General features: G+C 30.5%; 1 protein-coding gene across 1 annotated transcript; it reads right to left on the reverse strand.

Moving 5' to 3' along the window:
- Nucleotides 1–10,522: 10,522 nt before the first annotated feature.
- LOC107854520 (protein VAPYRIN) lies at nucleotides 10,523–13,554 on the reverse strand. The gene is made up of 2 exons (XM_016699524.2): nucleotides 12,230–13,554; nucleotides 10,523–11,577 (listed from the first exon to the last, which is right to left on the reverse strand). Exons 1-2 carry the CDS (start codon nucleotides 13,317–13,319, stop codon nucleotides 11,045–11,047), a joined length of 1,623 nt encoding a protein of 540 aa, XP_016555010.2. The 5' UTR covers nucleotides 13,320–13,554; the 3' UTR covers nucleotides 10,523–11,044.
- Between the last annotated feature and the right edge of the window lie 4,232 nt (nucleotides 13,555–17,786).

A 17,786-nucleotide genomic window follows, 5' to 3' on the forward strand; every position in this document is an offset into this window, starting at 1 on the left:
CCCTAATAAAAATTCTTCTAATTCGTCACATTTTTTTTTAAATTACATATTACAATTAACAATAAGCACCAATTAGAAATATTGAACATCAAATCAGTTACTCGCTATAATAGACTAAGATATATTGATAGCTCAAAAATATTTGTACTATGAATTTAGGCAATTAAATTAAGAAACTAAGTCATTAAAACATTAACTGCATAAACTAAATTAAATCTAAGGGATATTAACTTGAAGTGTGCGCCGAAAACTATATATATATATATATATATATATATATAGATAATTATACCCGTTCCATATTGAGATGACACATTGATTAAAAAAAATAATTAATAACATATCTAGTTTACCATAGTAGCCCTATTAAATGATGTTTAAATTTTAATTTGAAAAAAAAGTAATTAATGCAAAGGGTAAAATATGAAAAAAAAAAATTATCATTTCTTGATTAATGAGAAAAGACAAGTAAAATAAAAAATCAAATTTAAAAAATTTGAGATAAATAATTTGAAACGGAGGGAGTAATGTTTTGCATTATTGTGATTTCACACACTCGTATAAAATAGAATGCCATTTTTTTTTTCATTTATGAAAGTGGGGGAGTGGGGACAATACCAACCCCGGACAGTTGTTGAAAATGATGTGGTTAGATAAAATTATCTATTTTAATATTTTTATAAAATATTTATAGTTTTTAAATATTTATTATTTATTATTTATATATATTATATTAAGAAATATTACATCATCTATCGCAACTGTATTACATAGGACAAAACATAAAATATTAAAAATCAAATTATCAAATCAAATAAAAAAATTGTTATTTGATGCTCGATAATTCGATATTTGATATGATATTTGAGAGTGAAGTTTTAAGATTACGGCATCTGGGTTCGAGTTTGGGACAATGTATTAATATCATTTAATATTTGATATTTATCGAATAAAAAATTATTAATTAAATACAAGTCAACCCTGAAAATTATAAATATAATATATTTAATTAATCCATTATCCGTTCAAAGCTCGATGGTCAAAAGGTCCATTCACCGTTCTTCACTTCTAAATTACAATAGCATTAATCAAAAGCTTCAATCGGATTTACTCTATTTACTTAAATATATCTGTTGTTGTCTTCACTGTGAGTAGGTTGATTTTTAAAAATTTAGATTGATAAAATAGGAATATAGTATTATCAAATACCATATCGAACCAAAATTTAATTTACTGATTACCGAATTATAGTACCGCAATTTAAAAGTATGGTATTTGATACTACTTTTAATTATCGATTATCGAGTTATTGAACTCAAATTTTAATAATACGGAATCAAATACCGAATGTCCACCCTAGTATTATGTATTAAGAGTGAATTATATATGCAATATAGATATATTAGAAATTAAAATGTATCACATTTATTTTGGTAAAAAAGATTGTATTGTTTATTAAAAACGAATTATGCATGTAAAATAGATGTGTTATTCTATGTACTAAAACTGAATTATGCGTGCAATATAAATGTATTATAAGTGTTTTAAATATATTATGCTTGTTTTAGTAAAAATCTATACTACACATTAAAAGTGAATTATGCATGTATTAAAATTATATAGTTATAAATGATAAATATTTTATGGCATATTTAGATAAATATTTTATGGCATAAAAGACTAAGTAAATGAAATGGAGTGGGGTGGAGGGGTGGATTGGAATTCCTCTACTTTTAACTAGATATCTCGAGTTTGAGAATGAAAAATGTTCATGGAAAAAATTATGTTGAAAATGTCATTCCTAGAAATGGATCGTACAATTCATAAATTAAATTTAGTCGGATCCAATGTGAATACTGGATATAAAAAAAAAAAAAAAAAAAAAAGCATGTAGATTATTTTCTCATTCGGCAACTTGTCAAGTAGGGTAAGGATTATTATCGTAGTCATTTGTTTTTTTACACAGATAAATAATTAATACAAAGTATTACTACAGTTCTTTTATCCAAAGTGTATTATGTAGTACAATAAAAACAACTTTTCTTTTGCTTAAATATTTTGGGTGATAAAACAAAAATGTTAGTTATAATAACTGAAAAACTTAATCATGTACAAGCCATGAATAGGGTTTGGATTCAACATTAACATTTTTAGTTTCACTCTCATGAAATCTCTTTATGCTATTCTTTTATGCTATTCTTTTCTTGTCGTCATTAGTATCTAATTTTGGCTCGATCAATTCAAGTTCATATCAAAAAATTAAATTTAAAGAATAAAACACTTTGTTCTAAAAGTTATTTTATTAAAAAGAATTAAATTTGAGACATGTTATTAAGAATAGATCGAAAATATTTATCACCATATTACAATTTTTTATACAATACCCTCCCTATCACATCTTCTCAAAAGGGAGAATTTTTTAATTAGATGGTTCCAATTTTTATTTTTTTTTTAAAAAAAAACTTACTAACTTTTCATGGAACAATTCTAATCTTGTATTGACTTCATCAACTAATTATATTGGGTTGCAATGCAAGCAGAAAAAACAGCGTGTTACATGAAAACATCGTTTTTTATAGTGTTGTCACATAATTATCCGTCTATAAACACAATTCACTCTGTGAGATCGTTAGTAAAGTGTGTTAATTAACTGCATAAATGATCGTTATCTGTCGCGCTCCATAGAAGTTAGTCTCGATCGAATATACCTATGCAATTACCATGTAAGTCTTTGACAAGGTTGGAAGCTTTCAACAACATTGAATCAAATGCAAATATAGTAACACAATTAAAATTTAATCCTAATTAATTTGATACTTATTATATACACTATAATTCATTGCACATTATCCCATACATAATCATCTTTAAGACCATTGCCTGTCGGTGTATCTAACGTTAATTAGACAGTTAATGATGTATAGTTTTCAACATTTGAGTAAAACAAAATCAATGGTAGTATTACTATTGTAGATCTTGACTTATAGTCTAAGGAATTCATAATACTACTAGACATATGAGATTTCACACTCAATGCCATCATTCAAGCAAATTTACCATGATTCTATTAATTAACCCCCTTAGCTTGATTAAGTAATATCAAAGTTCATGATACGTATTATTCGATTTGGAGATCTACGCTTGTATGAATTTGTCGTTCGGGCTTCATTTAGGGGTACTGGAGCTTGAGTATATTTTATGAGTTAGGTCAAATTCAATAGGCAGCAGCGCCTTTGGTTCAAACTCTATATTTATCTTAAATTTTCATTGAATATGTTATAAATTATTGATTTAGAACTCAGTAACTTAATGAAACTAGAATTCAGAACACGCAAACTTCAAATGTTGGTTTCTCCTCCGGCCATATTACATCCAGTGACGGATCCGGAATTTAGGGATCGTGGGTGTTCGAGAGGTTCAACCACGTATATTGATGTCCAGAGCTTTAAGATTTTGCTATGAGACCAAAGCACCAGCTATCTTTTTGGTTTACTTGGTGCTTTTCTTTTTATACCTTTTTATATAATTATATCTAGCCTCTCTCAAATTTAATGAGTGTCGAAACATCAAATAATTGGTCCTGGTTACATCGAGCTCCAAAAATATATGTGTCATGTGAACTCGAGTTATGCCTTATAAAACTTTTTTATTTTCCTCTCCGTTGATGTAAAATTTATCTAAAATATCACGTACATTTCATATTCAAAAGTTTGTCAACCTAAAAATCTATCAATCTTACGATCCGCCCTCCGTCATCAATGTCACGTTCGCATTACCAATTTTGTGTTTCTCAATTAACTTTTTTTTTTACCATATAAATATACACAAGTCAATAAAAACATACACGTCTATAAAATAAAAGAAAATAAACAAAGGGAAAAAGTTGGTGGTAGTCAATACGAGCCACTTATTGATTGTGTTACTGATATTAAAAGCCAAATTAAAGCATACATTTTCTATGTCAACATTTGCAGCAGCCCAAAAAAAATTCATATGATAATTTGTTAGGTGAGTTTAGTGGCGTGCATACTTGATAATATATAATTACCCTATAAAAATTATTTTTTTCGATAATTTAATCATGATATTTGATATGGTAATTAATATATATATCATGAAATTGTTTTAATGTTTGATACGAAATTGATGTACTTAGAAAAGCAATAAAATGCTAAATATCATATCGAAATACTTAATTATATATCTAATCACCATATGTTTTATATTATTATATGAGTACTAATTTATTTAATTTAATATAAATTAATGAAATACCTTAAAATTCTAAAATCATTCCAACTAACAGCTTCTTGCCTCATTTACTACTAAATACAAACACACGCCACAAATTATTTAAATATGTGTGTAGGCGTTTTAATAATAAATAACTTTTATTCATTTTAACGCATGAAATAATTCTCATCGTTATTAAAATCATAATATTTTTCTTTTACTTACATAAGTTGAAGCCGAACAAATTATAATTGCCAACTTACTAAATCAGATAAAATATGATCACATGTAATTGGTATGCCAATATTATAGCACTTCAAAATTTAAAATCTGTATTTACCAAATTTAGATTTTTAAAACCGTACTGTACCAGAAACACCCCTAGTGAGTTGGTAACGTGAGTAACAATTATAGAATTTTAAATTCTTTTTGTATTTCCAGCAATTTTTTTTTTTTTTTTTTTTGTATAGTTGGTCTGTTAATATTTTTTATTTTTTTTTATATGAGGAATCTCAGATGTGTTGAAGTTGATGCCTACCACTATCCATCAACTCCAGATATTTTGGTGGCTATCAATAATTATTACTCAGATATCAATTTGTGATTTTTCCAACTTTTTTCTCCCTTATTTTAACTCCAATATTTTTATTTTTTTTTAAATGCTCTTGAGGTACTCTACAACTCCTACAATAAGACCAGAACTAAACTTGCTTGATAAATAATCCAGTTTAATTTCGACACGATTTATATTTAATCTTTGTTCGGAAGAGAAAGGACTACACTATAGCAATAAGTAGAATAATATATTCGACGTAATTTTATAAATGTAGTTTGAAAAAGAATACAATACATACAGCTCTTATTTTTATTTTTGTGAGATAAAGAGGTTACATTGTTTCTTCTAGACCGTCAATTTTAAAAGAACGTGAAAAAAATAATTATATATTAATAAAATAATAAGATAAATAAAGAATTCGAAATAAATAATAGTGATAACAATGAAAATTAAAATACAATGTAAATACTAGGTAAAATAATACCACTAAATACGGAGAAGATGAGAAGAGCAAGATATAGCTCCTTGCTTCTCCCTCGTAGATTTGCTACCGCACAAAACTACCTATTAATCATCTGCTCTAATACTCAATTTTCAAACCTTAATCTAGGGCTATATTATCAATACAGTGGCGGACTCAAAATTTAGGAGTCATAAGTGGTCGTGAGGTTATAACACACATATTGACGCTCAAAGTTTTAAGACTTTGCCTGAAAACTAAAACATCCGACTATCTTTTTGATTTCGTGGGTGTTTTTTGAAGCTTATATCAATTTTTATATTTTTTTTATTGTAATTAATTATACATAATCTACGACAGATTAACGAATAACGGAACACCAAAGAAATGCATATAGATTCGCCTCTATATCAATAATAAGCTGATGATGTCTCATGCTACGTTTGATCACATTTCTCAGTTCTTCTTTGATTTATCTCCGTCTCTCCTAAATCAACTATAGTTAAACTTTCATACGCTGATGCCTCCAATCGAATATCTACTTTTCACACATCTAAATTATTTTAACCATGCTTCTTTTACCTTGTGGATCACTAAAATCATTTTTACCTTGTCCTATCTAACTTCATTATTCCTAGGAGTATCATTTTTTTTTTTCTATAACAAATGTTAAAGATCCTTGTCTTTTTTTTTTTTTTTTTTTTATTTATTTTTTTTTTTTTTTTTTTTTTTTTTTTTTTGTGCTTATTCAGAAGTGATAATACATATGGGGAAAAGAATACATACGTCATCAAATCAAGATCCTTACTTTAATTTACTGAAAATCATGCAACATGAGTGGTCATATTTTATTCAACAATAATTGATAGCTACAACCAAAAAAAAATAATCTTAAAGAATAAGTATTAAATTTAAGTGCCCTAGTAGTGAGTACAACAAGGAGAAAAAAAAAGTACTCAAACATTAGATGGAATTTTCTGGGTAAGTAAGTAGCTAACAAACTAACCTGTTAATTCCTACAAAAAGAAAAAAAAAAAAAAACCTAACATGTTATTATGCAACTATAAATATTATTTGTTTAGTATTTTAATTTTGTTTCTTAAGAGGGAGTTAAATAACAGACAACACATAAATTTAGAAAACTAAATATAATCATGTCTATCTAGATATATAATAATTAAGCATTCATATAATATAAGTCCCAAAAGAAAGGGAGAAAATAATATAACACATAAAAAAGATGTACTAGACATGCTGACGCGATATGATTTAATTATAAAGATTATAATATTTATGTGAAATTTTAACTTTAAATTAGACGTTAATGTATCTAATTAATTATATTAATTAACTAAAAATTACATAAATACACAACTTACGTTTTCAATACTCGAATGCTATGTATATGTCGGTTATGTTATGTATATTAATAGGAAGAGAGTAAAGTAATTTAAAAAGTGGGAGATAGTGTAATTAGTGTTGGGTTTAATTGGTGTGAATGGAAAATGGAGGGACACAACCTTTGAACAAAAGACATATTGTTTTGGAAAAGGTGTGACTGTTCAGATAGTTGTGTCTGTTCAGAAAAAGAACACACTTCTTTGAAGGATTACTTTTATCTTGTGTTGAGGGTATTATTGTACCTCATAGTGTTCTTGTTTTAAACTTGAACTAGTGTTGAAGTTATTATGTCAAATTACAGATTCTTGTACCCGAAAACTACGAAGAATAACAATCTTAAGGAATAATTTTTTTTGCAGAATCTGTATTGCTTATTTTTGGAGATTAAAACTTTAAACTTTCTACTCCGTTTGAACTTAACTAGTGATTTGAAGACATAAAATCTTCATCACAAGTTAAAGATCATTCGGTTGATGATTGGAAGTCATAAAAACTTGATCGTTAACTAGAAACAAGAAGAAGAGTTTAAAGTTGCTTAACTTTATAAGTAGTATTCTGAAAATACTAAATTTTATTGTCTTGTGGTGACAGGAAAAATGACTAACGAAAGTCAAATGCAAGATGCGGCTACGACTGTGGGAGCAACTAGTATTGCCTCAACAAGTCGAGCAAATGCTCCGCAACCAATGGCACCTGCGGAGAAGCCTGAAAAATTTGCGGGCATTGACTTTAAGCGATGACAGCAAAAGATGTTCTTTTACCTCACCACTCTATGCCTTCAAAAGTTCACTACTGAGGATGCTCCTGAGGTACCCGAGGGAACCTCAAACAAAGCATTTCATGATTGTAGAAGTTTGGAAACACTTGGACTTCCTTTGCAGGAATTATATATTGAGTGGTCTCCAAGTCGACCTCTACAATGTTTACAGTAGAACTAAGACATCGAAGGAATTGTGAGGGGACACTAGAACGAAAATATAAGACAGAGGATACGAAAGTAAGAAATTCTTTATTGCAAGGTTTCTGGACTTTAAAATGATAGACAGAAAATCGGTTGTCTCTCAAGTTCAGGAATTGCAAGTAATCATCCATGATCTCTTAGCGGAAGGTATATCTTTGAAAAATATCTTAGTTGAACAAATTGAAAATGTTCTTAGTACTCACATAAACTGTTTTGTAGGTTTAATTGTGAATGATGCATTTCAACTAGCAGCGATCATTGAGAAGCTACGACCTATGTGGAAAAACTTCAAAAACTACTTGAAGCACAACCACAAAAAGATGACTGTCGAAGATCTTATTGTCCGACTGCATATTGAAGAGGATAATAAGGCTGCCGAGAGAAGGTCAAAAGGGAATTCTACAATTAATGGAGCACATATTATAGAAGATGACTAAAACAATTCTAAGAAAAGGAAGAAAGTTGTACAAGGAAGCAATCAACCAAGAAGAAATTCAAGGGAAAGTGCTTTAACTGTGGCAAAATTGCCCATAAGTCCACGGATTGTCGTGCCCCTAAGAAAGACAAGAAAAAGGACCAAGCTAATATGGTTGAGTCCAACAAAGAATGTGATGATCTGTGTGCTATGTTCTCAGAATGCAACTTGGTGGGGAATCCTCGCGAATGGTGGATGGATTCTGGTGCCACCCGCCATGTGTGTGCCAAAAAAGAGTTGTTTTCGTTATTCGCTTCGGCTTAAGTAGAAGAAATGATCTACATGGCTAATGCCGTTACTACTGAGGTAGAAGGAACAGGAAAAATGTGTTTGAAAATGACTTCAGGCAAGGTTTTGATACTCAACAATGTCTTGTATGTTCCGAAATTACGTAGAAACTTGATTTTTGTTTCACTTCTAGACAATAATGGATTCAAATGTGTAACCGTTTCTGAAAAAATTGTAATTATATAACAATTTCTATAACAAAAATGTGACGTAGACGCTATATGTATAGCGTTTGATCATCGATTTTGCAAAGACAACATATTATACCTGCACAAAGAAATATATCTTCTCAGCAACTAGCAACATGTACCATACTGAATTTCATGTTGAGACCTCGTATAATTTTTTTTCTTCATAAAATGTGTATATTTAATAAGTAAAAATATATTCCTCTTATTTTTTTAAATTTTTTTAAATGAGATAGGGACATAATTCAACATGGTAAAAAGGTTGTTTAATTTTTACTTATTATTATTATTATTTTATTTTATTTTTGTTTTTTGAATCGTATACAACAGTTAGGCACATGTACAGTGTAATGCCTCGTGGAGGTAGAAGGCCCATCACAAGTGATTATTTACGGGAAAAGGACACTGATTGGTCATTTTTAAAACGAATGACCATCATTTGATATATTGCCAAAAAAGAGTCAGTCAGCTAAACAATTTCCACATTAAGTCATAATTTGGGTTATTTTGATCCATGGAGTTCAGATACGATTTATATATCATATTGATACAGTCCATATATCATGCTAATACAGTTCTTAAAAGAAATAGAGCAGCGAATTCATGGGTAAATATTGTATTATTGTTATACTGAATATGCATTTTTGACTATGACGTGCATAGAATTTATATCATTGTGTGTGTATATATATATATATGCATATAGAAATTGTATCTTTGTTGTATAGAATACATATCTGTATAAGATATATATATATATATATATATATATATATATATATATATATATATATATTAGTGCTCTATAAAGCTGTCAACAAATGACTAGAAAATGAAATTAAAATTTCATGACTATTTTCGTGTCATTAGTTTCATCCGAAGTACTATTTATGTCCTTTTTCCACAATTTACTTGCTCCCAGATGACATTGACCAATAGAAGTTTCAGCTTGAGGCAAACGGATCATTTATGATTACTAAATTCAAATTTTATTGTTATATAAAAGGTATTGATTCATGAAAAGTATATCACACTCACACATACGGAGACGAGTTGTGGTGGAATATAGTTAACTTGAACAAAGGCATGTATTTTTCAAAGTAGGTTGGTAAAGATTAGTGACATTTTATGTGTGTATATATACTTTATATATAAATTTTCATATTTCTTTTGAGGGGTTGGTGAGGTTGGTGAGTGTGACAAACATATATGTTTGTATTCAGAATTTTGTTGACACAAAGTAAGCATAAATGGATGGGATTGAGTCAAATGAAAGTGAAGTGTATTTTGAGTTTCTTCAAAATTGAGTCCAACGGGTGATTTGATCACGAGAATTATTCACTTATTTTCAGGATAAACTTTTACTTTATTTAAAATTAAGTATCCAATTATAAAATTTACTTTCGGAGTTGGAATTTCAATTTGAAAAAGCGTTACAAAGCGTGTTTGCCAACGTAACAAATTCATCTTCATAAGTTTCAAATAAAGTGAAAAATATTTGAAATTGCAACCAAACGGTCCTAAATTTTTCTACAAATTGTAGTTGTGTTGTGGTTGTTGAAAAGATCCCAATTTGATGGATAGTTGAGTATATGGGTCTCTATAAGTTGGTTGGTAAAAATACATGGTTTATATTATATTGAAAGCAAGTGGAATATGACATGTTACTGCCTTATTGGTAATGATTGATACATATAATAAAATGTCAATTTTTGGTCAACTAACAAATGTTGGTTACATTTAGGGTTGGTACGAAGAAAAACATTTTTCTCATAAAATAAGTGATTTTTGTGTGTTTGCGTTAGACAAACAGAAAAATATCGACTAAAAATATTTGTATATAAATTAGATAAATTTTATGGGGAGGGAGAGAGATGTTAGAGAGTTGGGTGGGGCGGTTGGGGGGTCGCCGGAGCGGAGGTAGAGAATAATGAACGTAAAATTATGTCATATATGTAACTTGTTTTTTTTCCTCCTATTTTTATGATTTTTAAGAAAAAAATTTGCCCAAAAAATATTTCTTCCAAATATACATGGAAAAATTAGAAAATACTTCTATAAAAATGTTGTCCTCCCAAACACGCCCTAAAGAGGTACAACAACAATACAAGCAAAACTAGCAAAGTGATTTCTTTTTTGATGAAATACAACAATTACATCACAATTATTAAAACCTAACACAACAATATAATTTACCATTTACTGCTCGATCAATCCTAGATTCTTGAGAAAATTTTGACTAGCATGATCATATAATTATCATCCCATTTAGTGCATCGAATTGTCTTTTTACAGGACCACATCGATAACCTGATCAATAAGCCAATGAAACATTTCTATCAAAGCTACTCTTCCAAACGTACTCTTCATGATTCGACGTATCCTAAACTCTTTCAGGAATTTTTCACTAGTCATGTAGTACGTTTATCACCTTGACATGTAATAAGATTATAATACACCAAAATGCCCTTTGATCACCCGATCAACAAGCCAATGGAATGGTTCTATCAAAGCTACTCCTCCGAACTCTTGACGATTTATTCACATGACTTCTTTTCTTGACACTACCAATCTCTACATCTTTAGCCATTTTACCATACAATTTCACAAAATTAGTTTCTAATTTTGTCCCTCCTAGTTCTTTCGCTCCGTTACCTTGCATGAGTACCCTAATCAACCCCGAATACTTCAAAGACTCTGCAATTCGCAATGGACTAACACCTTTATTAGTCCTCGAATCGATATCTGCACCTTTTTTAACTAACAATTCAGCTACATCAACATGTCCTGCTTCAACTGCACAATGTAATGCAGTATATCCTTCATCATCTTTCGCATTTATATCGATTCCATTTTCGATTAATGCCTTTACAACTTCTATCCGTCCTTTCAAACTTGCCCTATGCAATGCTGTCCATCCATGTTGATCGCGGCCGTTGATGCTGGCTCCGTTTTCTAGGAGCCGTTGGATGGTTCTTACATCTCCTTTTCGAGCCGCCACACATAGGTTATCACCTACAGAGCCAGATCGAGGATTTAGAGTCAGTGAGTAAAGCTTTTTTATCGAATAATCAAGTTGTTGATTAATTACTTTATCCTAAGTGTGTAAGAACATTATAACTTAGACATAACATATAAGTGAAGTTGAGTTAAACTTTCATCTAATTGTGTAAAAATAAGTTTTATATTGCCACGCTACCTAAAAAGATAACTATAAAGGTAAATAACTTTTCAATGGATCTAACTTACAACATAAGTTAACCAAACTATGTAAAATTTGTTCAGATTATTAGCATATTTTAATATGTTGTAGCAGGTAACCTACCTTATTTTCCCAGTTACCAATCCCATTTTTTTGTATGATTACTTCATGTGTAGTTCATTTCCAGGTGATTTGATAGAAGATAAATACAATTACCAATAATAACGCTGAAAAATGAGTCAAGTAACATGTTACTACACATTAAAATACATAGTATATATGGTGGGTGATGTGTGTATACTCTATACGTATAATTACCAGTAGTTTTGATTCATACTATGTTACTCTATACGTGCTAAAAAGTTCACTAAGTACGTATAATATAGTTCAAACAGAGTTAATCAGATGAGTTATATAGTAGAATTTCAGACTCGAACTCATAATATTGAAATACTAAATCCATACCTAAACGGAGGGCATCGAAAAGCTTGTTATGTCCATTTTCAGCAGCAACATCATACGCAGTTTTACCATACTTATTACGTACATTTTTGTCAGCCCCCTTTTGAATCAAAACGCGTACCATATGTTCATCGCCTAATCCAGCAGCAATATGCAAAGGCGTATCACCATTCTCCGCGTTTCTCACATCAGCTCTCGCGCCATTGGCCAACAAAACACGCGCACAATCGCGCCTACCTTCCTCCACCGCGATGTGCAAGGCCGCGTTACCGTCTTTCGTTAAGGCATTCACATCAGCACCATTGAGTAATAGTAACTTTACTACTTCCAAATGACCATTTCCAGCAGCAAGATGTATTGGGCCTGATGTAGAGTATTGTGTTCTTTCAGTTTTAGCCTTTTTTGCTAGTAAAAGTTCAACAATTAGTGATTCGCCTAATGCTGATGCTGCTTCTAATGGGCTTGAACATGATCTACTATGGGCCTCAATATTAGGCCCAAATTCAAGTAACAATTGGACTAAATCAGGCCTACTTTGTGAAATAGCCAAATGGAGTAATGTTTTACCTTCGGAGTCCACTGAATCAGCAGGTTTACAATTAGGGTCACTTTTTTCTAACACTTCTCTAATTTCATCCATATAGCCTCTTTTCACTAAATAGCACAAAACAGGTGAACCAACAAACATGATTTTAATAGCACTATCTATGAAAACTTGTTTTTTCTTTGTAGTGAACCAATCAATTGGGACCATATCTAATAAGGTTGGAGAAGTGGCCATATTATTAATAGCTGCCCCTGGGGCAACAACACTATGCAAGAGGAATGAATCATCAGAGTGAGGGAAAGTGTTTGGGAGAGTTGTGTTTGGTGGTAGATGGTAAATTATCTCTAAAGTGATCGTTGTTAATGGAGAGATGATCCCCGATTGAGGACGAATCGCGTAACGAGTCTTGTTCACCGGCTGCAGCCTGAACGCGACCGGCATGGTGTACATGACGTTACGTAGGGTTACCTCACCCGAACATTTATGACCTGGCTCAAGTCGTATAGTCACCACATTAGATGGCTCTAGGGTTAATAGCCTATCCATTATCTTCAATGCTAGCTAGCTATCGCGATATATATCACTTTATGGACATATAAAATCGAATAAGATTAGAAATGATCACATTCGACCGGGAACATAGGTGGAGAGGGGGGGGAAAAGGAATTTTTGGTGGAGTAGTGAGGAGTGAAGTAAATATAAAAGGAAGAATAATTAAAGTGGCCGGCTATAAATTAAAGAAATTATGCCATTTGTTGGTGTTAAGCACAATGATAGACTTGTTCTTTAGGGTGTCTGACTTTGTAATATTTTGTACTTGGAAACAATTGTATAATGGGATTTTTTTTTAGGAAAATAGGGAAGTTTGAGTAAATTTTCTAAACGTGGTATTATAAAGAAGGTTGATTTACACAAATATTCCTTTTTTTAGATCGTCATTTAGATTATTCGAATACAATTTTTGAGATAATGTTCGACTCTAGTACAATGTTTGTTCATGTTGGTTGATCTTACAAGCAAAATTTTTAGACTGTTTGCATTATCTTATAAAATTGACTATGATTTAAATTTTTTTTCATATATTATTAGTTTGCTCAAAAGATATGTAGTAAAAGAAATAGAAAAAATGATTCTTGATTAATTAGTTGTCTCAAAAGATCACAAAGAAAATGAAGAGGGATCAAAATTTTTGAAGTAATAGTAAAAAATTAAAATCCAGGAGTGGATTAGAATATCTAAGGTTCTCATTTTTTTTTAATTTAATTTTTAGTATGTTTTTTCAGTTCCTCTTGTAGTAATTCTTCAAAAATTTAGCCCCCAAAATACCTCTTTTTCTGAACTTTGAATTCTTTGTTTATTATTTTATCTGAAAAAAAGAAGAAGATAAAATATAGGAGGAATATGAGTAATTCTTCTTTTTTATTTGTGCAGAAGTCGTTTTCTTTTTGGCATAGACGAAGCCTTTTTTGTGTGTGTGTATTCCATCTAATGTCTGGTATTTGTATTGAAACTCGACTAATTAAAATTCACATATTGCATGGCTAATTTCTGTTGCCGACACTTCCAACAGAAATATTTTAATATCTAGAGTTCAAATTTAAAATCTCTAATATATAAGAAATCTCAACCATCTCACTACAACATACGACGATGACCAAAACATTTCATAGCACAAGGTAAACAACATCTTTTGGTTTATTGAATTACTTAATATTTCATTGTCATTGTGATGAAAAAGATGCTACTTTTGTAACTTTAGGTGTATTTATTTTTTTTATGTGATTTCATAGAAGATTTTTTTTTCCTAAAAATTACATAAATACACAACTTATGTTTCCAATAATACAAAAAATCACAACTCCCTAAACATATTACAAAAATTTCAACATATACACAGAATGTTATATATATGTCGGCTATGTTATGTATATTAATAGGGAGAGAGAGTAAAGTAATTAAAAAAGTGGAAAAAAGTGTAATTACTTCCAAAAGGATTGGTATTTAAGTTATTTATATTTACTTTTTTTACAAAAATTAATAAAATGGAAGAGTTTAAATTTCAAATGTATCTTAGAAGTTTTTGCTTCATGCACTACTAAAAAAAATGAAATTTTGAAATTCGTCAAAAATATTTTCGATAAATTTTGTTGGTAGTTAGAGTTGTCAATATGGATCGGCCCAGCCCACACGGGCTTTGAGTTTGACGGGCCAGACCGAACTGGCCCATCAAAATGATGGGTTAAGAAACACCAAACTCACACCATTACTTTGTGGGCTGCATGCCTTACGAGTCAACCCACTTTTTAAAAATAATATTTTATAATTTAATTTTAGAATGCTAGTAATCATAAATATTACCAGACAATATTACATAGTGTTAATACTTGTTAATTAAGTCTTCAACCTAAAAAATACTCCTAATAGCGAAATTAAATAACTTTGAACATGATATTCTTCGAACTAAATAAAAATACTAATAAACAATTTAAATAATTATATGTATTTGACTTACGGGTCGGCCCACGGGCTAGCCCAACCCACATTGCTCAAGCCCCACGGGCTATGGGCTTATCCAGGCTGGACTAAAAAGTCATGTCCTTAAATGGGCTACAAAAACTGAAGTCTAACTCCATCAAATTACAGGTCAGGTTGAGCCGGCCCAACGGGCCTGACCCATATTAACACTCTATTGGTAGTGTTGCCTTTACTTTAATTGAAAGAAAACTAAAATGAAAAAATAATTTAGTAGTATAATTATAAATTTCTTCGTCGAGGATGAACAAGGTATTTTATATTTTGCGCATTTGACAAAGGAAAAGATTGCGAAATAGAACAAGACAAATAAATACTTATGTAGTTTATACTTTATTCTTTCTAGGATTCTCTCATTATAAAAATTAATTCCACATAGAACAAAGCAAATAATTTAATCTTGAACAGGTCATGAAGATTATTATGTTTTTTTAAAGCTCATAAAGTAAATATTAATTAGAAATTGTTATGTTATTATTTTACTTTTATTTATATCTTAACATATAATCTCTTTTTATTAGATATTTATTTTATTGAGGTATTTGAAGTGTTCAAAATAATTGTTACAAATGATAAAATAGAAGAATAATAATTATGACTGATAATTGAGGACAAATAATTTGAGATAACTATTTTTAAAAATAATCGTGGAGGAAGTACTTAGTAGTTTGTGTTCTAAAATTTGCTTCCCTTTTTAGTGTCTCTTTGGAACTGTGCCTTGGACAATCTTAACTACGCTTTAAATTAGTAAATAATTTGTAGTACTATACTTCTTGTAGCTAACTCCCATCCCATGTCATGATATTCTTAAATAAAATGAAGCAAATTCATTGTTGGATCCTCTTCCAATTAGGGAGTGTTTGGTCATGAGTAAATATGAAATATTTTTTTTTTTATTTTTCATATTTAGTTGGTCAAAATGTCCTTCGTTTTCTCTAGAAAAATAAGTTTTTAAAAATGATTTGAGGAAAATGAGTTTTGTAATAATAGTAGGAAAAATAAGTTTTACAAGTGATATTGGAAGTTTATTGTCTCATCTCTGGCCACACTCAACATCTCCAGCCACCCGCCACCCATTGACGACCATCCCCCCCCCCCCCCCCCCCCCGCCACTCTACTCCTCTTTCCATCTCCATAGTGTTTTGCTAGGTTGTATCCTAATGTTATTAGAATAATTATTTTTTTTTTACTCAACAAATACTAGAAAATAAATATGTAAAATATTTTTATGAAAAATATTTTTTTTTTCATATCAAATACATCCTTAATAACAATGACAAGAGAGAGTTGCTCGAACAGTAATCACCTCTGCGTTCAATCCTAAAATTGTGAGTTGTATCACCAAAGAAGAAAGAGAATTGAAGCTCTTGGAAGGGGTTAAATAAAAAGCTTAATTAATATTACTTGATAAATTCTTATTTAATTTGAAAGTAGATACTATCAAATATTGGCATGCCATTTGGTATCTTATATGAACCCCCCCCCCCCCCCCCCTGCAAAGTAAGTGCCGGCTAAAGTTTCGAATTTCGATATACTAATCTAAGAAAATAACTTAATCACGTTAATTACAAGCATCACTTTAGTAGATTACTTATTTTTTTAAAAAATATTTTCTTCAAACCTTTAGATCTTTATTATTGGAGTAAAGATAATTTTTTCGATTGAAAAGACGAAGTGTTATTTTTCTTTTTCTTTAAATTTTTTACTTGGTGTTTGATATCTTCGTTGAGTTCGTTTAATTCGGATTTACACATCGCAGGATTTATTTTTAGGGTGATATTTTCAACAAAATTTATTTTATTTTTCTGGGCTCGAGCACAATACCTCTAATAAAAAATAGAGGAATTTGAATCATCCCACCATAACTTTTAACAAGTAAGTTTATTATGTACACCCAAAGGTACCATGATGTATAGTGGAATTAGAACAAATTATGTCATACTAAAAAGAGTATCTCAATACTGTGGATGTCATTCTAAGTTCGGGATGCAGACTTATTTGATTTGCCCCTAGACCCATATTTGGATGTGAGAATGGCGGCCCACAAGGAGGATGGATTGGTGTACATTCTCAGGCAAGACTGCGTAGAAGAGAGTCGTTCTTAATAGTTGCCTGCTGAAAGCCAAGGCCTCCATCTCTGTTAGGCTTAGTAATTGTGTTCTACTTTACCAAGTGTATCTCCCTCCTGGTATCAGTGGTTTCCCAAATGAAATTTCTCTGGGTTTTGTTAATAAGCTGATGAATACTATTGGGAAGGTGGATATACTGTATGACATGGTTTGGCATGATAGCAAGGAAAGATTTAGCTAAAGTGATCCAGCCAGCCATGTTAAGGAATTTTGTTTTTCAGCCAGCCAACTTGTTGTTGAGGTTGACAAGGATGAATTAGAAGTACCCCCGATTTTTTTGTGAAAAATGGAAAATCTCAGATATATTCCAAAGGAGTTAAGAGGGGTTGATACCCAAAGTAGAGGAGAGGAT

The sequence above is a fragment of the Capsicum annuum genome, chromosome 10 (assembly GCF_002878395.1).
Source record: "Capsicum annuum cultivar UCD-10X-F1 chromosome 10, UCD10Xv1.1, whole genome shotgun sequence".
NCBI lineage: Eukaryota > Viridiplantae > Streptophyta > Magnoliopsida > Solanales > Solanaceae > Capsicum > Capsicum annuum.